The 23,468-nt window shown below is 47.7% G+C and overlaps 1 protein-coding gene across 1 annotated transcript; it reads left to right on the plus strand.

Moving 5' to 3' along the window:
- Positions 1–22,484, plus strand: FAM78B (family with sequence similarity 78 member B). The gene is made up of 2 exons (XM_073356304.1): positions 1–273; positions 18,165–22,484. Exons 1-2 carry the CDS (start codon positions 11–13, stop codon positions 18,685–18,687), a joined length of 786 nt encoding a protein of 261 aa, XP_073212405.1. The 5' UTR covers positions 1–10; the 3' UTR covers positions 18,688–22,484.
- The last annotated feature ends 984 nt before the right edge of the window (positions 22,485–23,468 follow it).

Below are 23,468 nucleotides of genomic sequence, written 5' to 3' on the forward strand. Positions count from 1 at the left end.
GCCTAGGGCCATGGGCTGCCTGCAGAGCGTCGCGTGCAAGGCGCGCGTGCGGCGCGACAGCATCGTCCTGAGCGACGTGTCCGCCACCATCGAGCCGGGCGCCACCGCCATCGAGGAGAGCTCGCCCGTCGTGCTGCGCTACCGCACGCCCTACTTCCGCGCCGCCGCCCGGGGCACCATGCCGCCCATCCCGCGCCGCCACACCTGGGTGGTGGGCTGGGTGCAGGCCTGCAACCACATGGAGTTCTACAACACCTACAGCGACCTGGGCATGTAAGGGACCCCCGGCACCCCCCCATCCTGCCCTGCACCCCCCCATCCTGCCCGGTACCCCTCCCCCCGCTCGGCACCCCCCCCCCCGCAACCACATGGAGTTCTACAACACCTACAGCGACCTGGGCATGTAAGGGACCCCCGGCACCCCCCCATCCTGCCCTGCACCCCCACATCCTGCCCGGTACCCCTCCCCCCGCTCGGCACCCCCCCCCGCAACCACATGGAGTTCTACAACACCTACAGCGACCTGGGCATGTAAGGGACCCCCGGCACCCCCCCATCCTGCCCTGCACCCCCACATCCTGCCCGGTACCCCTCCCCCCGCTCGGCACCCCCCCCCCCCGCAACCACATGGAGTTCTACAACACCTACAGCGACCTGGGCATGTAAGGGACCCCCGGCACCCCCCCATCCTGCCCTGCACCCCCCCATCCTGCCCGGTACCCCTCCCCCCGCTCGGCACCCCCCCCCCCGCAACCACATGGAGTTCTACAACACCTACAGCGACCTGGGCATGTAAGGGACCCCTGGCACCCCCCGATCCTGCCCTGCACCCCCCCATCCTGCCCGGTACCCCTCCCCCCGCTCGGCACCCCCCCCCCCCCGCAACCACATGGAGTTCTACAACACCTACAGCGACCTGGGCATGTAAGGGGCCCCCGGCACCCCCCCATCCTGCCCTGCACCCCCCAACCTGCCCGGTACCCCTCCCCCCGCTCAGCACCCCCCCCGCAACCACATGGAGTTCTACAACACCTCCAGCGACCTGGGCATGTAAGGGACCCCCGGCACCCCCCGATCCTGCCCTGCACCCCCCCCAACCTGCCCGGTACCCCTCCCCCCGCTCGGCACCCCCCCCCCCCCCCCCGCAACCACATGGAGTTCTACAACACCTACAGCGACCTGGGCATGTAAGGGACCCCCGGCACCCCCCCATCCTGCCCTGCATCCCTTCCTCCCTCCCTCCCCCCCGCAACCACATGGAGTTCTACAATGCCTACAGCGACCTGGGCATGTAAGGGACCCTCAGCACCTCCACATCCTTCCCTGCACCCCCACATCGTGCCCAGCTCCCCCCCCCCCCACAACCACATGGAGTTCTACAACACCTATAGCAACCAGGCAATGAAAGGGACCCCCGGCACGCCCACATCCTGCCCTGCACCCCGATACCCCCCACTCTGCATCCCCCACCCCCCCAACCACATGGAGTTCTACAACACCTCCAGCGACCTGGGCATGTAAGGGAACCCCCGGTACTCCCTGCATCCCCCAATACCCCCATATCCCCCTGCACTCCTACCCCCACACACGGAACCTCCTGCACCCCTACCCCCACACACGGAGTTCTACAATACCTATGGTGACCTGGGCATGTAAGGAACCCCTGCATCCCTCTGCACCCCCACATCTGCCTGATACCCGCCATGCACCCCACAACCTGTAACACCTACAGCAACTTGGTTGTGTAAAAGACTCTCACCCCCAGTCTCACTCCCTACAACACCTACAGTGACCTGGGCGTGTAAAGGACTGCAGTTATCCCACCCCCTCCACATTCCTTTGTCCTTCCAATCCCCCTTCCCCCCACTCCTTCCCCCCATCCCTTACAGCACCTACAGTGGCCTGGGCATGTACAGGACACCTACAGCCCATCCCACATCCCCCCCCCCCATTTCCCACTCTGCACCCTAGCACTAGAAGGGAAGGGTTCTGTCACTTTAAGAGCATGCAAGGAGAGAAAGCGCTAAGCTATGAACATTGCAAGGACAGTGGGAATCCTGCCAGCCATTTATTGCTCTGGGTGTGTGTGTGTGTTGCAGCTCAACTTGGTAGAATAGGGGTGAGCAAAACTGCTTCCCTGCCTGTTGCCTGGGAATGCTAAGGCGGGTTCGGATTCTCTCTGCCTGCTTGCGTGGAAGGGAGTTGTGCGGGAAGTCTTCCTGTTAATGCTGGGATTTCCTGCCTCCCCATGAATGCAGAGCATCCGGGTGTCCCATTCTGTTTTGTTTGTAGTGTTCATTGACAAATGTCACCCTGGTGAGTACCTCCTGTGGAACCAGAGAGAGCTGAAAGATCCACATTCCTCTGAGTGCTTTGTGGAATTGTCATTGTGTGCGTGTCCTGGCTGGGAGCTGGCAGGCTCTGCTGATACCCACCTAATCACTATGCTGACACCCAGTTATCATAGGGAACGATTGTACTACTAGTGTAATGTTACTAAATTAGGCACATTGCATAAAACCCTACTGAAAGAACTGTTGGAAAAGGCTTGAGGGCATTCTCTTACAGAGAAGGAAGAGCCCTGTACTAGTGTCAGTAATACCCTTTAATCTTCGGGCCTTCCTAATCACAAATGTGCGCTGCTGTATGGTGCTATTATGCTGCACAGATCCTCTTCCTTCTTAACGAGCAGCCTCTTACTGATGCAACCCCAAGCAGGAGATGTGGTCTTGACTGCTTGGTGTAGTCGACAGGAGCTGAGATTGCCTATGGTTTTGTCCTCTGAATTTCATTTTAGGGCAGGAAGTGGATTAGGTGTTTTGTTTGTTTTAGCTGTTAAATGAATACAAACAGTCTCTGCGCAATACACAGCTGGTGAGGAACAATTCCTTTTTGAATGTGAGACGTGGCTTGCAAGGTTTGTCTTAAAACTTCTATGTAGTGGGCTTGTAAAGGTCCTCTGGATTAATAGATGTTAAAGCCAAACGGGGCTGTTATGATAATCTCTTGCATAACACAGGCAGAAAACTTCACCCAGTGATTCACGAACCAGATCCATAACCGAGTCCCTGAGAGCTATCTTGAATCAATCCAAGTGTTCAAAGGTTAACCAATTAAAATGAAGCCAAGGTGCCTTGTAGGTTTTGGTTCTAGTCTGCTGGGTGCTTAAATGTAATACTAGTCATGCTTCAGGAATTCGAGTCAAAGGCTATAGAAAGACTGCACCATCTGAGTGCTTTTTAAAACCGGAGGTGGACTTAGTGTTTTATCAGAAGTTGTTGGCACTTGTAGGAGGCTCCAGTTTCTTATCAGTTGATGACTCTGCTCTGGCTGTCCTCTGGCTAGTATGTCCTTCTCTAGATGCTGGCAGCTGGGTTGTGGGAACGTAGAGGGGGCTTTTTATAGTAGATGAATTCTATCTTTTTTTTTAAAAAAGGAATATTTGTGTTCGTGTTCTGCATCATTAAAAACCTACTTTTTCCAGGCTAATGAGTATGTGCTGATGACTTGGGAGAGTGCTGAAAAATGGAGCCATGTGCTTAGCTTGTTGTGTTGGAGTCTTGTTTTCCACAGCCTAAAAAAGGCGATGTGTATTTTATGGACTTGTAGTATACTCACTGCATTGGCATCTGGGTGCATTGCATGTGCAAATGGACATGAATTTATAATTGCTGTGTGTGCAATTGAGTGAACGTGGACTGTATTGCTGGGTAGAGGTCGTGCCTCGGCTGTCTGAACATTGCATGCTTCATTGTTAGGAGCCTTGTTGTCTTATGCTGTGTACCTCGTGCTTCTGCTTACTCCTGCACAAAATGGCTGTAAAATGCTTCCCAGTAAAGAAATGGTAGGGTTTTATGCTTGCTTTGCCGGAGTGAAATGAGGACATGATATGTAGGGCAATAAAGAATCAGGCTTTCTGTGTGTGGCTCTACATTATAAAGTTCCGAGTGCTTCCTACACAAGGAAAATGTACAGAAAAATCAAGCTGCTCCTTGAAACAGATTTTATTAAGGGACCAAAAAAAACAACCCCCCAACCACCCCCCACCCCCCTCAATCTGAAGTTCTCTGTATTTTGGGGTTTTCTGTAATGTGCATTGCTGTAGTCTCTGAGGCCATGTGTACACTGCAAACTTTGGTTGATGTAAATTACGTCGACGTAAAGCACCACCGCTGGTATTCAGCTTGTGTGCATATGTACACACCTCTTTGCCTCAGTGCTGTGTGTACGCAGTAGGAATGCTTGTCAGTGCACAGCGCAGTGCACCCTGGGTCGGTATACCAGTGTGCAACTTGTCATTTTCCCGCACGCTGTCTTCTGGGAGATTTTTTGCACTGCATGGTGAGGCAAAAATGAGTCATGCAGCAGTGACTGGGAGGGAGGGGTCAATTCCCATCATGCAACTTTCTCCTTCCCATAATGGCATCCCTATCCCACAATTTTTGCCCCTTTTTTAAAAATCCTACAAATATTCACTGGCAGAAGCATGGAGCCTGCACAGCTCTGCACTATTGTCATGAGTGTTTTAAATACAGGACGCGTGTTCCTCTGGAATCTGCAGAGCAAGAAGGACTGCAGCAGAGGGGAAATGACGTTTGCTGTGGGATATAGCAAAAACCAATTGAAGATGGATGGTGGTGTTCATAGAGAAGCTGCCGACTGGGAGAGCTCCTTCTGGGCCTGACAGCCGAGCACTGACTGGTGGGTTCACGTCACGATGTAGGTTTGGGAGGACGAGTGGTGGCTGTAGAACTTTTGGGTGTAGAAGGTCACATTCCTGGATCTGTGTGTCCAGCTTGCCTCAGCCCTCCAGCGCAGGGACACCAGAATGAACTACAGAAGATTAGGGTTGGAAGAGACTTCAGGAGGTCATCTAGTGCAACCCCCTGTTCAAAGCAGGACCAACACCAACTAAATCATCCCAGCCAGGGCTTTGTCAAGCTGGGCTTCGCTGACAATTGAGAAGCAAGAGGTGCTCACACTGTGGAAGTTTGCAACGCCAGATTGCTGCCAGTTAGCAGAATTCAGTTTGGAGTTGGGAAATCCACTCTGGGGGCCATTGTCATGCAAGTGTGCAGGGCCATTAATCGTCTCCTGCTATGCAGGACTGTGACTGTCGGCAACGTGCAGAATCATAGTGGATGGATTTGCCGCAATGTGGTTCCTGAACTGCAGTGGGGAGATAGCACACACATATCTATTTTGGCACGAGTCCACTTTGGCACAGAGTACACCAACAGAGAGGCTACTTTTCTATGGTCATGCAAGTATTGGTGGATCACTGGAGATGCTTCACCGACTTCAGAGTTGGTTGGTCTGGGAAGGTGCATGATGCTTGTACCTTTAAGAACACAGGACTGTTTGGAAAGCTGCAAGCAGGGACTTTCTTTCCTGACTGACAGATTTATCACTGGCAGTGCTGAAATGCCAGTAGTGAACCTGGAGGACCCAGCCTACCCCTTGCTCCTCTGGCTCATGAAGCCATACATCAACCGCCTCAACAGCACCAAGCGAAGATTCAGCTACTGGCTCAGCAGATGCAGAATGATAGTTGAGTGCTCTTCTGGTAGATCGAAGGGATGCTGATGGTGGTTACTCACAAGATTGGTTCTCAGAGAAAAGAACATCCCCATGGTTCTAGCTGCGTGCTGTGTTCTGCATGTTATCTGTGAAGCTAAGGGGGGAAAGTTGCTGCCAGGGTGGAGAGCCGAGGTGGCGCAGCTGTCTGCTGAGTTTGAAGAGCCAGATGCAAAGGGTATTCAAAAGCTCAGCACAGAGCTGTTTGGCCAAGGGAGGCTTTGAAAGAGCATTTTAACAGTCAGTCCCAGTAGTGCAGTGTGGTGCACTATGCTTCACCTGGTCCTGTCTGTGTTTCGAGGGCTGTTAGGAATTATGTGGTGCTTGGTGCAAATTTGGGATTATAATACTCTTTGCTAATGCACCTGCTAATGTTGTGGTACGTGCTGTACTTTTATAATTATTGCACTGTTTGTCACTGATCCAATGAGTTCTGTATAGTACCAAATAGCTGGGCACTTTCAGTAATACTAGGCATTGGGAATCATAGTTTGTGAAATAAACATGAATTACATTCTCAGAAATAGATTTTTATTGTGTACCAAAACCAGTGCATAGACACTGTATACAATTAAAGAACAAATACAGTAAAGACTTTGGAAATAAAGGAAAAGAACCAAACAAGGTGAAAGAACATTCGTGTTCATTTCAGTTCATTTCGGCTACACGTACAGGAACCATGGCTCTCACTGGTCAATGTACGTGAAGCTGGGTTGTCCTTACTGTCCCCTGGTGCAGAACAGTAGGGGTGGGGATGCGACCCTTGATGCCCTGTGAAGTGTTGGTGGAAGCGGTAGGGAGGTGATGCAATGGAGTTCTCCGCTGACTGCAAAGGGAGGCGAGACTGTGATTGTCGAACCTTTAGGTCCACTGGAGTCTGCAGCATCTGTGCTACTTGTGGTACTTCCCCGTTGTGTCCTGGTGCATCTCCCTCTCCTATGGGTGGCAGGTATAATAGCTCAGGGAAGGCTGAGCCTGCCCTGGCACAGCTGCAGCCTCCGGTTACGGGTTTGGCGGAGGAAGTTTTTGCTTATTATTATGCCCCATTCAGGGTCCGGGGTGGCTGAGGAGGTGGTATTTGCTATTCAGCTTCCTGGGTTCAGAGAAACAGAGAACACAGCTGCTGCTGGTGTTCTAAAGCTGCCTGGGCCTGTAGGCTGCTAGCCTGTTTACTAGAGTGGTGTCTGCTGAAATTATTGTGGAGTGGCATGGGAAAGTGTCCTCTTGCCAAGGAAGAAACTAGGCTGCTCTCTCAAGAAAGTTTTGTGAGAGGATTGCAGAGGACCTCCATGAGGGTTTCATCAAGATCTCTTAGGAGGAGTCAAGGGACTTCCCCCTGTACATAAACAAACTGCTCTGCACAGCCTTCCTCCCCCCCCCTCCCTCCCCAAGTCTACAGGTCGTATTGCGACTTCTTACTAGTACAAGTAAATTAATAAAAAGTCATTAGCTGTGTCCTGTTCCGCTGGGGTTGGGAGCCATCAGTAATGATAAATGTATTTACACACTTTCCTGAGGCTTCTTCCCCTGTATCGGGCTCGTCCATGCTCGACTGCCGGGACTGCAGCGGAGATTCAAACAGGTCCTGGCTCGCAGCATAGCTGCCCCCTCCCTCAGTCACGTGTCCACCTTCCACCTCCTTGTCCTTGCTGTTCATGGCAGGGGTGTGTGTCTCAGGGTCCTTGGAGGTGTCAGGTCTGCTCTGTGGGCTGGTGGGGGCAGTCCCTGCAACGCATGAAGCTTGATGTAAAAGTGGCAGGTTTGTGGCTCGGCCTTGGACTGACTGTTGCCTTCTGATATGCCTGACGTGTTTCCTTCGCTTTGCCAGAAGCGGGACTGCATGAAATTGCCTGTTCAGTTCGTTCCCTCGGGAGCCTCGGTTACTGGCTACGGGACACTGGGTTAGATGGTCCATCGGTCGGACCCAGTCTGGCCGTTCTTATGGTCACTGCTGCCAGTCCCTGTTCTCCTTTGCCTGCTTCCCCTGTGCAATCTGCTCATAGAGGTCCATGTTTCTTTGGCTGATCTGGGGCTGTGCCTGCACATCCTCTTCTCCTCACAGGCCCAGGAGATCCAATACCTCCTGTCTGTTCCAGGCCAGAGCTGGGTGTGCTCGCCAAGCTGGGCAATCCAGGAAAGGCATTGCAAAAATTCATGAGGTTTTTAAACAAGGAAGGGTGGCCTCTGGTCTCCATGACTGCTGGGCAGTGGAGCTCACAATTATGACCAGAGCAGTCATTGTCAAGCATTGTGGGACAGCTGCTGGAGGACTGTTAGGGTCAACGCAGGTTACGCAGCGTCTACATTCGCATTGCGTCAGCATCAGTACATGGCCGTGTTACTGCGTCGCCATGATGAGGCACTTGCATTGGCGGGAGACACGCACAAATGTAGACACCTGCACAACTAGGTTGATGAGAGGTAGCTTACGTCAACCTAACTTTGCAGCATAGACCAGGTCTGAGTTTGGGTGTAAACCAGAATGCAGGAGGTTCAAATATAAGAGCGCCTGCTAGCTTTGGCTTGCTTCAATGTGTAGCTGTATTAAAAGCAAACATCAAAGTGTATGTGTTGGGGTGAAGAGGGAAGCATCTGACCATGTTATATCCATTGTTTGGGTACATAATGGAAGGCAGTGTTTCCTAGTGGATAGAGCACTGCACTTGGGAAACCTGGGCTGTCTGCCACTGCTCTGCGACCATGGGCAAGTCACTCTCCTCTCTGTGTCCTGTAAAAGGGAGATTGTGACACTTGGATGCAGATTGTGGAGATTGTGAAGTGTTATAGGGTCTATGGAGGAAAAGAGCTAGGTATTATCATCTGGAGTAATTCCTTCCTTTTCTCCACTTGGGTCATACCATTATTTTAAATGCAGTATTTTGTGTTTGAATTCCCTTGTTTTCTTTTACATTTTTGTTCTGTTTTTTGACGCGAAGAGTTTCACCATTCTTTCAGGGTTCTAAGTCCCCCTTTTATAAAATACAGCTTGGTTTTGTTTCTGCAGGGAGCTTACTATGAAGGATACAAATGCAGAAGTATACAGTAATGCTATTTGCAAATGGGAGTTACATGGGATTTTTTTTTCCTTATAAGTTTAGTTCTTGATACCTAGTCTGATTCCTCCTTATTGCAAAGTGAAACAGAGCATGTGAGTGTGGGCTAGGGCGTGTTCTGTGAAAAGCATGCTAATAAAAGCCTCTCTTACTGGATCTCATTAGCTAAGTTACTTATATGGCCTCCATTGCCCTAGATTTTGAGACACTCACATACTATCTTTCATCTGTCTAAGATCTTGTCTACATGGGGAAATTTACTAGGATTATTATATAACATAAGCAAAACTGAAAATCTGTTATTCCACATAAGAGAATCCATATGGGAAGCTATAGCAGTATAATTATACTGGTATAGTAATACTGGTAAGTTTTCTGTGTAGATGGAAAGGTTTTCTGTTGTTGCCCATCACCATAGTATTTGAGAATCTTCTATGTATAGTCCATAGCAATAGCCAAGTCCCTAGGGGATTTCGGGGACTTGTCTAGACAAAGAGTTTGCGCATGGTAACCTGGGCGTAAATCTGCCATGTGCTAGCTGTCCAGTAACTGGCTGTGTGGGTCCTGCTACTGCACATTAAGCTACCTACTCATGTTTCAGAGTGAGGTAGATCAAAGTGCACTTACTTACCTTAGATCTTTGTCACTGCTGTGCCGCTGACACACCATGCAGTCCAGTTCCCCCCTGATTATGGTCACTCGCTAGTTGTGGCATTTCTGCCCAGGTGATGCCACCACATTCAGTATCCTCTCTCACTCTCCTCTGCCAGTTCTTCTTTGGCCTTCCCCATGTGAGATTGTAGCACCGCCTGACGCCAGCTTGCCATTCCTTGCCCATCTTGTCTCACTGAGGCCAAGTACATTCAGAGGGTATTTTTTCATGTCTCATGTAACCTGTGCTAGCTTTCCCGTACTGTATAAAGTACACACATTCCATGTACCTCCTCTTGTTTCAGATTTGGTTGTCAGGATTCAATGTCTTGAGCTCTCGGCTTCCTTTCAGCTGCCACTGAGTTCTGTCCTACTTGGGTTTTGAGTTCCAGCTGCACCTACCATCCTCAGATTTTGGTTTAACTTAACTATTTTTGGTGCGGTAAGGTTTTATCTGAGTGGGTCACAAACCCAACTGCAGAACCCTCCTCTCTTATCCAGGCTTGGCACCCGCACTGTTGCTAACTGTGGCAGAGTTAAAGTGCACTAGTGAACTTTTGGTGCAAGCTAGTAGCAGACCCTCAGTTGCTGTGACTATCTTCGCTTCATGGGGGGTAGGACAGCCTGCATTGGCTGAGCTCCATAGAACCAGGACAGTTTACATGAGCTGAGGATCTGCCCCATTGACTTGAATTCCATTTGTTCACACTCAGCACGTCTGAAAATCAGGCTTCAGTTGAGTGCTCAGAAAATGAGCAACAGGTTAGATCAAGTAGTGACCATCGGTGAACATTTTGGTCTAAGTGACTTGCCCAGCATCCCATAGGAAATTTGTGGCAGAGGCAGGGATAGAACCCATCTTCCCTGGGTGACAATTAATTGCAATAACCATCCATTTTCTTCCTGTACTTACCTGCGTCTCATTTTCTAGGTTCTGTAGCAAATGAGGTAGGGGTCCTACAAACAACAGCTTTATTCACGACACCACCCTGTTGCTCCCAAGAGGACATCCGTCCTGTACACTGAATAAGGCAGGGGTCCTGTGGAAACACTTGCATGTCTTCATGCAATTAATGACTGTATCTTAATGCATATCACAAGGGGGCTGAATTAAGCTTGTCCAGGCAACCTTGATTTGAGGGATTGGGGCCAGAGTGATTTGCCCAAGGTCCTAGTTGAGTGTTTTGACCACAAGGCTATCCTTCCTCTTGACAAAAAAAGATTTTTCAATGGTGATGGATATAGCCAGTGCCTACGCTTTCATTTTGTGAATTTTCAGGGAACTTGTAAGTGGCATGTAGAGGGTGCTGTCTCTCCCTGTCCCTCTCCCCACCCTCCTTTGGGGAGTAGGAGCTGCTGGTTTAGACACAGTTGCTGCAATGCACTGGAATGAGTCCTGCTGAGTCATCACTCTGGCCATGTTTAAATAATTGCTCTGCAACTGGGAAATGTGCTGAACTTGCCCTGCACTGGTTGAGGGATTTCTCTGCGATACAATGAGGTCATCAATTCTTTCTGGAAACATTTCTCCCCTCCCCTAAAGGTCTGTAAAGAGCTAAAAACGCATTCGTTGGGCGCTGTGAAAACAGGCAGGGATTGGCGTTGATTTCTTTGCAGTGACGACTTGATTCAGATTTGATTCTTGCAGTGTGCACCGTGTGTGCTGTGTGATGGCACCTCCCGAAATACATTGATTTCTGATCAGGGTGTGAGATCAACAGGTGACTAGGGAGTTAGTTAATGACGGTGTGATCTGGTGAGTGACAAGTGTGAGTGTGCACATGCACAGCGGTGCGTGGACTGTTCACCTGTCACCTCTGGAGATGTGGGTTCAGATCCAAACTCAAGGCGCAGTTGAAACTGTTTGCACAGGGGTCTGCCCAAGGCATCTTAGATGACTGGGCAGAGTGCATGTCATGGGAGTAGGGAACAGGGAGCTGGTCTTTGTTTTGTGAGATCTAGGATAACCCTAAATAAAAGGTTTCAGTGGTAGCAGTGTTAGTCTGTATCAGCAAAAAACAAACAAACAAACAAACCCGAGGCATCCTTGTGGCACCTTAGAGACTACCAAATTTATGGGCATAAGCTTTCGTGGGCTAGAACCCACTTCATCAGATGTATAAATAAAAGCTGTCCCTGAAGAGGTGCTTCCTTTGCTGAGCTGTCTTTTGAGCAACTATGCAGACTGCCCCACGGGAGCGGTGACTCCAGGGATGGTTTCTCAGACTGCCATTAGCAGCAGCTCGGGGGCGGGGGTGATACTGACAGTGAGCTCTGGCAGAATTGATGGCTTGCCTGTGGAAAGCAGCCTCTCTTGTTGTCTCACAGGCTAGAACAGTCTGGCTCCCTCTTTCTATTCCCCTTCTTTACACCAAGGACCAAAGCCTGCCCTGCCACTGCAAGAAATTCCATGCGGTGGAGAGGAGGTGCCTACGGAAGCAGGTGCTGCTTTTTCAGTGGGGCAGGAGTCAGGGCACTTGCATTTGGCTCTGGGGATTAGCATGAAGACAAGACAAAGACACACAAAAGGGGAGAGGAAAGAACAGCAAAGACAGAAAATGCAGCTGCTGTCTCTGGTGTTAACTTTCACTTGCAACCTCACTGCTGGAGAAACCCAGGCCCAGCACATGGTCTGATCAGCAGCACCGAGACCTGGCAAACTCCTACCAGCATAAGGCTGTTTAGACATTGCATTTAGCTGCTCTTTCTGGTCACAGGCTCACAGCAGGGCTGCAAAATATGCAGTCTTGACTGGCTAAGCCAGATTCTTATTAGACGTTAGAAAGACATTTGAAGTTAGAAAGATTAGGAAGAGAAGAATTAATATGGTGAAGGAAGAGGACATACTCGAGGAGTAGGGGATGATATTCGGGATTTAGCCAGAGCCAGTGGAGGTGGAAATGTCACCTGGCTCCCTTCTCTCTGGCCTGGTCTGGTCAGGGCACCTTTCAGGATTAACATGAAGAAGGTTCAGGGTCCCAGAAGAAGGTGGCAACCCTGATAATGAATCTTGTTCTGTCCCCTATTTTCAGCTTCCAGCTGGTGTTACAGGGACAGTTTCTCTCCCCCCCCCCACCCCCAGTCTCTCTTTTGAGTACCTCCAAAGGGCAGTGATGGGTGGAATAGCCTCTCCTCTCCTTATTTTGTCCACCAGTTAGGCCTAGTTTCCAACATACCAACTTTGGTTCACTGTTTTCTGGTTCCGCACTTTTCTTGTTTACAAAGCGTGATCTTAGCGCAGCCCTTGAGTTAGATCAGTGGGCCTTTTTGTTTGGGCTAATTCACTCTGTGTTTTTTACACCTTTTCCCATCAGCATTTGTTGTTAATAGGTTATTGTGACATTTGATGGACTTTCATTTACTTTTCACAGTTGAGCTCACAGTTAGGGTAATTTTGTAGGCCCAGTTATTACAACAGAGCACAAGCTACGTAGCCTATCAAAAAGAAGGTGAAGAGGTGGCTTTATCAAGGTTAGACCTACGTAGGAAAATGCCAACTTGTAACAAGATGTAGTGTCTAGAATCTGATGTTAGGAAAAATTCAGACTGTGAATAGAATGCAACTGTTTAGCATGTCTGGAACAGCTTACGGGGGAGGTGGGAAATTGGTCACCACTTGGAGACTTTACATTGAATTTGGATGCCATTCTAAACAATGAGCTCTAGTTCATCCCTAAGTTATTAGCTAAGTAGAGTACAGGTTACTTACAGAAGGGGGTTGACGTTCTGTGATCTGTGGTATGCAGGAGGTCAGATGAGATGATTACAGTGGTTTCTCTTGGCCCGAAATTCTGTGCATCTGTGCAATTTGAATGGATGGAAGTAAAACCCTTGGAGGGTTTGGAGTGCCTTGAGCAAGGGGTTGGACTAGATGACCTCCTGAGGTCCCTTCCAACCGTGATATTCTATGATTCTGTGCCTGCCCTGAGGAAAACACACCGTGTAATCTGGTGCCTTTCAAAGTTTTCGTTTGTTATTTTAAAAGTGCCAACTTTTGTAAAAAGTCACCTTTATCTAAAATGCCAGAAAAGAAGCAAGATGTAAAAGTATTTTGCTCTTGAATTCTGGCTCAGCAGTTGGAGAATGTTCCTGCCTGGCGCGCTCTGCAGGCTTGGATCCTGGGTTGTTCAGTGGTACCACGTTTGGGTGTGGCATGGTGGGCTCTGTGCCACTGAGCTGTGCGAGGAAAAAGAACAACTCAAGGGGAAAGGGAAGAGCAGCTTTGCGTCTCTGGAGTGCTGCCTGCCTGCCTGCTGCTTTAGCAAGTGAATGCATGACCCAAATCCTTGCATTCAATTAACAGGTCAGAGTATCAGAGTAGCAGCCGTGTTAGTCTGTATTCGCAAAAAGAAAAGGAGTACTTGTGGCACCTTAGAGACTAACCAATTTATTTGAGCATGAGCTTTCGTGAGTAGTTTTTGCACTGACTCGTGAGTCTATGGGAATGTCAGAGAGAATTGATTTTATCGACATCTCAGGAAACTGTAGCCCAGCTGTCACTTGCCAGGAGATGCAGTTGTAGGCAGCTGTTGGCCTCACAACTGTTACAGGCAAAAGCTCTGAATTAACAACAGACTTCAATAAAAGCCAAGTGCACTTGTATTTGTACCCTCTTCTGACCCCCTTCCCCTTTCTTGGTACCTTGCATTGATAATGCTAACCTTTCAGAGCAAAGACCCTTCAGTGTCCAGTGTGCTTACCTGATCTAAGACGGGGCAGTAACAAAATGATTGATGGCTGTGTGTTTGCCTGGTGCAGGGAACAGCTTTTAAAAATCAGAATAAATTAATTCAGAAAACTAAAAAGAGGGAAAAAAAAATTCTATTTCTGGCAACTTCAGAAGGAGGATGAGAGATCCGGTACTTGGTCTTGTTATGGGGCATTTTGCAAAATCTAAACTATCCTGGATCTCCAAATAGGCGCAGAATAATTCTCTTCTTCTGGATACCCCTCAGAGTTCTGCTACCTTAACTCCAGCAAGATCTGATCTGGACTGTTCTCCCAGGATGCTTTGCAGGGATTTGGTTCTCACGGTAGTACAAGGAAAATATTCCCTACCCAGCCTCAGAACTCTGGCAACTGCTTCCCGGATTATGCTGTTAATGGAGTGGATGAGTGGCAACTCTGGCAGGTAGAAAAGGCCACTTTCCCCAGAAGAGAGCCGATGAGGGAGAGCGCTACCTAACGGACTTGGAAGTGAAATTTGCCCAACCAGTTAGACTGCAGTTGAATTAATTTACAGCTGGGTTGGCAAAGCAAAGACCTCCGTCCACAATGATTCTGAATCTGCAAAGAAACCAAGAATTTGAACTTGTACTTGTAGGAGGCACTTGATTGCTCCCTGCAGTGGGGAAATGGCTCCCGAGCTGAAGGACCTTCTCTTCGTGCTCACGTTAGTGCATAGGGGAGGAGGTTCTTGTGGCTAAGGCAAATAACTGGACTCCAGGAAATAGCTTTGCTGTTGACTTGTTGTCTGGTCTTGGGTCACTTATCTTATCACTTGTCATTTGGGTCACGATCACTTAAGTTGCGGTTTTCAAAGCCTACTAGGGGATTTAGCCACACAGTTCCTATTAACATTAAATTAAAGGGGGATGTAATGCAACAGGTATGGGGGATGTCATGCAACAGGGGTTTACCAAAGGTAGATCATGCCAGACTAACCTGATTTGTTTCTTTGAAAAAAACACTTTTTTTAGATAGGGGAAGTGCAGTAGATCTAATATACGTGGACTTCAGTAAAGCATTTGACACTGTGCCACACTGGAAATTACTAGTTAAGTTAGGGAAGATGGGGATCAGTACAGAATTGTTAAGCGGCTAAGGAACTGGCTAAAGGGGAGAAGGCAATGGGTTGTGCTGACTGGTGAATTATCAGACTGGAGGAAGGTTACTAGTGAAGTTTGCTAGAAAAAGTAAGAGTGCGTTAATGAAATTTGCTGATGGTACACAATTGAGAGGCTTTGTCAATACAGAGTAGTACTGTACAGGAAGATCTGGTTGATCTCGAAGGCTGGAGTGACAGAAATGGGATGAAAATTCAGTAGTTCAAAGTGCAAGGTCATACACTGGGGGTCTAATAATAAGAATTTCTGCTACAAGCTGGGGCTCATCAGTTGGAAGCAACAGAGGAGAGAGACCTGGGTGTGTGGGTTGATCACTGGGCTATTAATTAGCCACCTTTAATGATGTGGCTGTGAAAAAGGCCAGTGACATCCTAGGCTGTATGAGACAAGGCATTTCCAGTAGAGATAGAGAGGTGTTCATGCCATTGAACAAAGTATTGGTAAGACCTCATTTGAAGTACCCTGTACAGTTGTGATCACCCATGTTCTAGAAAGATGAATTCAGACTGGAACAAGTGCAGAGAAGAGCTACTAAGATGATCAGGGGAGCGGAGGGCTTGTCTTAGGGAGGAACTGGAAGAGCCTGGCTTGTTCAGCCTAGCAAACAGAAGGCTGAGAGGGGATCTGATTGCTCTATGTAACTACATCAGGGGGTAAATACCAGGGAGGGTGAAGAGCTATTTAAGCTAAAGGAAAATATTGGCACAACTACAAATGGGTATAAACCAGCCATGAACGAATTCAGACTGGAAATGAGAAGGTGTCTAACTACCAGAGAGTGAGGTTCTGGAGCAGCCTCCCAATCAAAGTTAATTAGTTTTAGGAGAGAGCGGAACAGATTCTTGATTGTGGTTGTATGACAGGGTTGGTTGTGGTGGTAGGGAGCAAGGCTCAGAAGCCCTGGGGCTCGCTTCCAGTATGTGTCTTATATTTCTGAAGAGCATGCTTCAGGGTTTCAGCTGCCTACCTGCAGGGGTTAGGAAGGGATTCTCTCCCCCGTTCGACCCCCACCCCAACCCCCCCAGTATATTCAGGGGTGGGAGTTTTCGTTTATCATCTCCCTCTGAACCGTCAGTGCTGCCATGGCCAGATATGGGACACTGGGCGGGGAGGGCAGGGCTCTGAGGTGGTCCCGAGCATTCTCTGTCTCAGGTGCTTGGCTGGCTGGTTCTTTCTCATGTGTTCAGGGTCTAACTGATCACCATGTGTGGGGTTGGGAAGGAATTTCCCCCCAGGTCAGATTGGCAGCGACCTTGGGGGGGTTTCACCTTCCTTTCCAGCATGTGGGTTGCCTGCCAGGATTATCTGGGTCTATCTCACTTCCTCATTTCCCTGCTGTTGCGGGGTCCTCAGGTCCTGGTGCACCTCGGTCCCTCCTGTTTTATGCCTGTGGCACATAATACCCCGGTCTCCTGTGGGCTGTAATACTTTGGTCTCATTTTGGTTGTTGGATTTAGTGAGTGGTGCTGGGTGGGGATGGGTGGCCTGTGATATGCTGGAGGTCATACTAGGTCTGTGGTTCTCAACCGGTTTACCATTGTGGGTCACATATGGAGCTCTCTATGTGTTATGTGGACTGCATCCACACAATGTGTATATATACAACCTGTGTGGCCCTGAGGATGTCACATAGGCTGCAGCTGTGTGCTGTTTGGGCTGCAGGTTGAGCACTACTGGACTAGGTGATCTGATGGCTCCTTCTGGCCTTGAAATCTGTGACTAACATGAATATTTGTGTGGCTAAATCTCACTAGTCGGCCTTGAAAACCTGAGCCTGACCGTCTCTGTCACCAGCATGCTGTGAGGAATTGGTCACTCATTTGAAAAGCAGGGTAGGATTTTTTGATCGAGATGCTAGATAAGTACTAGCTGGGATCTGACTGAGTTGTTCAGCTTGTCCTATGTTACCTAGAGTGTCCTGAGCAATTTTGATGATGCAGCAATGACTCATTCAGCAGGATCACAAGTACTAAATTGTTATCCTCTTATCTGTTTTCTTCTTCTCTCTCCAGCTAAACATTTCATCCTGTGAGTGTTAGCGTGGAGCTTCTTGTCTTTAATAATGCCCCTGTAGACCAGGGTGGATAAAAATTAATGGCTTTTTTAAAAAATGGATTTTTTAATTTAAACTAAATACAGATTTATTTATAGAAATCTTATGTGAAATTATGACAGCATATGTTAAGGTCTAAATTTAATTGATTAAAATCATATAAATTACATTTAAAAACATAAGCAGTATATGTTTACTGCCAAAATTTTCAAGAAAGTCAAATCACTGAATTGATAGAAATCACGAGCTAAGCACCTATAACCAGAAAATAGTTTATTCTGCAGGTGCAGAGAGAATGTTTTCTTCATTTCAGTGTATTTAACTAGTTTAGTTCAACGATTAGTTCATTCAGAGTTAAAAACCAGTAGGAAGATGAAAAAGCAGGAAAGCTTGTTTTCCTCTTCCAGTCTATTAATAAAAACTAGGTCTGAGAGGATGAGATCTGTCGGGATCTGATATCTTGAAAGACACAGTGATAGGAAACAATCAATTTCATTTACTAACTACAAATAATACTTCCTTGCGTTAATAAATCAGTTCTAAATGCAAACCTTGTTTTGATAAACTTTTTTTCATGTATATCCAACACATTTAAGGTAGTTTTATTTCACTAATTTAAAAAATTTAAATGCTATGGGTTTTTTGCATTTTTAATTGCATTCAAATTCCTGTCTCAACAGAATTTGACACTAAGCACAAAATTAATCATCTGGTAAATAAGAAATGCATTATCCACCATTTTCTAACATCATGAAAATGTAAAAAATAATCTGCATAAATGTAAGTTAAGCTGTATAATTGCAAAACAATTAAAATGTAGGAAAATCCAGGTTTCCTGCTTGCTGATTTAAATCATGATTAAAATCAGTGATTTTAAATTGCTTTGATTTAAATCAGCCCACCCTGCTGTAGACTACAGGAACTACCCAGTAGTTGTTGGTGCAGCTTCGTTTATAACCTGGTTCTTTCGTTTTCATTCCGTAGGTCCAGCTGGGAACTTCCTGACTTGCGAGAAGGGAGAGTAAAAGCCATCAGTGACTCTGATGGTGTGAGCTACCCCTGGTATGGGAACACTACGGAAACGGTGACCTTGGTTGGGCCCACTAACAAGGTCTCCCGGTTCTCAGTCAGTATGAATGACAATTTTTACCCCAGTGTGACGTGGGCTGTCCCTGTGAGTGACAGCAATGTACCATTGCTGACCAGGATTAAGAGGGATCAAAGCTTTACCACGTGGCTAGTAGCCATGAACATGACCACCAAGGAGAAGATCATCCTGCAGACTATAAAGTGGAGGATGCGCGTGGACATTGAAGTGGATCCCTTGCAGCTCCTGGGGCAGCGAGCACGACTAGTGGGAAGGACTCAGCAGGAGCAGCCCCGGATTCTGAGCCGAATGGAACCCATCCCACCAAACGCACTAGTGAAACCCAACGCCAACGATGCCCAGGTCCTCATGTGGAGACCCAAACGAGGCCAGCCTTTGGTAGTGATACCTCCCAAGTAGATGGTGTGTGGGTGTGCGTGCTTGAGGACTTCATTCCTGTTGGTATGGTGCAAATGAACTGGATTTCTGAGCCAAAGCAGAATGGAAGTCCTCTGGTGAATGGAAATAGAGTTCCTCCTTATTCAGAAAGAATATGGTACCTGGTAGTGGCCAAAGCTATGTCACAGAAGAGGAATTGCTCAGCTGGTGGACTTCCAATGACATACCTGGGAGATTCTGTACTTCCAGGTTATTTTGGCTGGAAGAGGCTTTCTTACCTGAATAACTCATATTCCCTTGCCATAACATGCAAGGAATGAGAATATGATTAAACAGTGCCTGTGGCAAATGCTGCTTCCCAACCAATTAGATGTAGAAATGGAGACCATGCACACCAGACATTCATGGTCTTCCAGTTCGATCCTGCTGTCTGACCGATGGGGTGGGGTGTTACCACGTTTTTATACCTATGCAGTTTTGATTGATAATCAAATGATCACCTTGCTCATTGGAACTAAAAGAATGTTTACAAGGGGGGGGGGGAATAACAACCCATGCCATCCGTTCCACTTAGCTACAGGCAAGTTCTGAGTCCACAGGGAACTGTCCAAGGTGCTGAACTGAAGGACAATGTGAACTACCTTCCTCTTCCCAAGAATAATTTCTTCAAGCTGATTGAATTAGGACATTTTGCATGCATCTCAGTGTGTTTTGAGTAGTTGTGAATGTAGGAGCTGCCATAGTTCTTTCCATCCTTTGAGTGAAGTCCAAGGGAAATCTAGATGTAATTTAGTTCTAAGATACACTAATCTTTCCTGGCCATCCAATTCCCTCTCCCCCAAGCCCTTCTTTTAAAGAAGCAAAAATAATTCTCAGTCAAATGACAAATTATGAGCAATGTCTGTTCACCCAGCAAAGGGAGAACCAGGGAGATGTTGACTGTGTTTGCATGATATCCGAAAGGCTTGGACGTACTCCAGGATTCAAACACTTCCTTCACGTACATGAGTCCATTGCAAGAAGCTGGATTTCTTGCTCGTTTTCCACGTGAATAGCTGTTCATGTGGAAAGCCTCACCCTAACCGCCTACAGAGCAGCGCAACTAAAGGTCTGCGCACAGTGTGCTTCCAGGCCCCAGGACCTGCCTTTGGAGCCATGGCGCTAGGATATGGGGACTGCCTGCGTGTCCGTTCGCTGGGGCAAAGGGAAGCATTTGCACCAGCTTCAAGGGGAAGGGGTAGTTGTTCATGAAAACTCCTCAGAGGTTTCCCCTCCCACAGCGACAAAACAGTAGCTTCCGTGAAGGATGGTTAGATGTGCACGTCTCTGAGTGGAATGCTCCTCTAGCCAGGCACGAGCGCATGGCTGAATCCATCCGGGGGAGGTGGGAGGCTGTTCTCTTTGGGAATAAGCCTGAGCTTCACTCTCTGATGAGGACGTTTGGGGGGATAACATGATCTTTGCTTTTTAAGGGCCATTACCACCGGGAGTTTCTTTGGCCCCTGGCTCAATGGCATCCCAATTGGTTGCTGTGAAGGTGATTGGTGATGTCATGACTGGAGTGGGAAGAAATGCTTGGGTCATAAACTCATGGAGTTTCCTACTCGTTCTTCCTCTGGGGGTGTGATGCGCCTCTCCTCTCCCTATCCCTGCCCCGCAGCGCGTTCACCATATTAGCCTGTCTTGGAGGATATGCAGAAGACAAAGAGTGTCTGCATTCCTGCTGGCCCCTGGACAGCAGTGCTGCCTCCATGGAGGCTGCCCCAGGAGCACCTTGTCAGGGAGGGGCCATAGCTTAGAGGGGGAGCCGTGCAAGGGATTACAGTCATAACTTGTGCTGTTTTCCCCCATGCACAGTGACTGGCTCTTTTATCTGGCCCCTCCAGTGTAGGGGAGCTGGTGAGTGGAGGTGTTCCAGCAAGGAACAGAAGTAGCAGTGCTCCCACCTTCTGGGCACAGATGCAGAGGGTAGGGAAGAAGACGCAAAGCATTAAAAACAAAGCTGCTCGTTTCCCCATCTCAGTCACCAGGAAGCAAAACAAGAGAAATGCAGAAAATGTGTGGTTTATAAACCGAATGTGCGTTACCATTTTAAGGCATCGCTAACTACTCAGCCCAGTGTGACTAAGAGGTGATCTATAGCATCTTCACCCAGCTACTAATTTAAAGGATATCTCTGCAGGATGTCCAGAGACTCCCTTAGTATTGACTCCAATCCAGAGGAACTCTATTGAGTCCTAGATATTGTGAAATGATACTGATTTCATTCTTCTTGGAAACGGCTGTATCTGCCCTTCCAGCATGAGCCCAGTGACTTCTTGAAACCTTGGATTATTGCTCTGAAAAGCAGTTTATCTCTCTATTACCGAGAGATTAAGTTTCTGTTGTTATGTGAATTTAGGCTTCTGAACAAAGAAACCACTCATAATAATTCCATGGTTCAAAGATCCCCATTATGCCTGCATTCATTCAGAGCATATCCTACTGGGCACCATTCGTGTGCTGTGGGTGTTAGTGTACATTGGTGGTAGGTTCTCCTGACAGTTTTGCAGAAAACTCTTGTTACAGTGTTAGCTCTGCTTTTCTGACTTGATTTTTAAGCCGATTTCAGTAGTGATTTCACTGCTTTGAAATCCAGGGCTCCACTCTCCTTTTTATGGAGTTGATGTTCTGTCACATTTTCCCCACTTTGCTTATGAGCCTCATGCTTTTTGCATAGCAGGGATCATACAGGATCTCCATAGGAGCACTTGGGTGTCTGGTATGTTCAGGGTTTCTGTGGTGTCTGTGCAGGCTAAGCCCCTTTTGAGATCACTGGGAACGGTACCTGCCCAGTGACGCCAGGGTCTTTTGAGCAAACCTCTCTGGAATTTGATTCTTATGACCAGGGTACAGAGTAGCTACTGAGGACCCACAGAGGAGATGAAGCGAGTGCGAGCTGAAATCTGTTCAGGAGGCTTCTTCTTCACCCCAGGAAAGGTCTCTTTGTGCTATGTCCCCCTGCCCTGGGCTCCTTGGCCATCAGCAGACCTGCTCTGGGTGGAGTCAGTGGAGAGAGCGCTGCAATGTCATGCATCCATTAATACCATCCCAGTCAGCCTTTATTCACATGGAGTCACGAGCTTGCTTCAGCTGCCCTGCATCCCTGTGGCTCTGGTGTACCTCCTACAGCCTATCCGCATCTCTGGGTGGTGCACCAGCAGCCTTTCTCTTCCCATCCCTTGGTAGCACCTGCAGATGCACAGGACTGCTAGGCTTCCACAGGGTGAGTTTGAGAACTCCATGCTCTCACCAGTTTGTTGGCCCCCGGAGGCCATGCCTGTGCTTGTCTGCTCAGGGCAGATCCTTCAAAACTTCTGAACATGGATGTGCTGAATTTTCCCCAGACCTTCAGCCCTCCAGTGCGGCTTCCGGACAGCTGGGGTGCATGACACTGTGCCCTTAAAACTGGCATGGAGAAGTAGGTTGTTTTCCAAGCTCGACCCCACACCTCTTATATGCAGCCAGTAGACTCGGGTCTTACCCCTCACACCACTCTAGACCAAAAATCCCATGTTCTTGTCTCTCCCTTTATTAGTCTCAGTAATATTTGGTGTTAGTTATTGATTTCTTATCTTTTTGGACACCAGGAATGTTGAAATTCAAACTTAGACCAACATTTTCAGCTGTGGTGGCCTAGTTTACAGCATCTGAAATCAGCCTACTTATTTAGGTGCCTAAATATGGAGGTAGCTGGCTGAGAGCTGGCTGAAATTTTTCATACAAAAGTTTTTCAGGGAAAAATTGCCAATTTTTCCATGTAAAGTTTCATCAAAAAAAGCCATGATCAAAATTTTCCATTTTTTGACATTTTCTGTCTTATTTACATTTTAATTGGAAATGTTATCAAAATATTTTTTAAATCATTGTTGACATTTAAAATGTAGTTTTTGGAACATGGAAAATTTTCAAACCAATTTTGGTTAAAAACAAACAAAAAAACCCAAAACTCAAATGTTGAGAAAAATGGAAATGGGATGTGTTTCTAACTCTGTGAAGTGGAAACAATGCCAGCATTTTTCACAAAATAACGTTCCCATTTCTCAGCCAGTTCTAGTTTCTAAGTTTGGAAAATTTTGACCTGAGGTTGTAAGATTTGGGGCCAGAGTCTCAGCTGTTGTAAAGGTATTTGTCATTGGAGCTACTTCTGCTTGGTCCCGCTCCTGAATCCCTTCTCATTCCAAACTCTCTCAATTGTACAGATTTTGCTCTGTCCCTCATTTTGGGCTTCCTGCCCAATCATTTTAAAGTTCATGTTCTGCATTTTGGTCTGGAAGATTGAGACTGGAACCGCAATTTGGGCAACCGCTGCTCCCCATTTTAAGGAGAAACCCACAATACCAGCCAGCTTCTCAGAATTGCTAAAAGGCCTGAGGAATGCAATCACTAATGAAATCAGTGTTGTTGGAGTGGATTTAAAATGCAAGCCTTTCGAGGAATTCTGGGAGAACAGTAGTTGCACAGCTGGAATCTGACAGCTGTGAGATTTGGAATCTGTTGTTCCTAAGCTAACATCCCTAACACAAAAGCTGGGAGGTGAAGTTGGTTACAGCCGTCACTTGTGGAGAGGGCCGTCACTTGTGGAGACTTTGCCCAGCATATGTGAGAACAGAAATAGAGGGAGAGGGGCCAGTGAGGCATTTTGATCTTGCTGCGGTTGCACGGGCTTATTGAAATGGAACAAAACCAATGCCAGACTCTGTGCTCAGTGCACAGAGATGTGAATACACCTGCACCTCTGAGCTAAAAAGATGGTTAATCAA

The sequence above is a fragment of the Lepidochelys kempii genome, chromosome 8 (assembly GCF_965140265.1).
Source record: "Lepidochelys kempii isolate rLepKem1 chromosome 8, rLepKem1.hap2, whole genome shotgun sequence".
NCBI classification, from domain to species: Eukaryota; Metazoa; Chordata; order Testudines; family Cheloniidae; genus Lepidochelys; species Lepidochelys kempii.

What these genes read in the sequence shown, in the direction of transcription:
- FAM78B (XM_073356304.1), top strand. Translation starts at nt 11, where the DNA reads ATGGGCTGCCTGCAGAGCGTCGCGTGCAAGGCGCGCGTGCGGCGCGAC. An exon ending in ACCTACAGCGACCTGGGCAT is followed by an intron (nt 274 to 18,164) that starts GTAAGGGACCCC and finishes TTCATTCCGTAG; the next exon opens with GTCCAGCTGGGAACTTCCTG.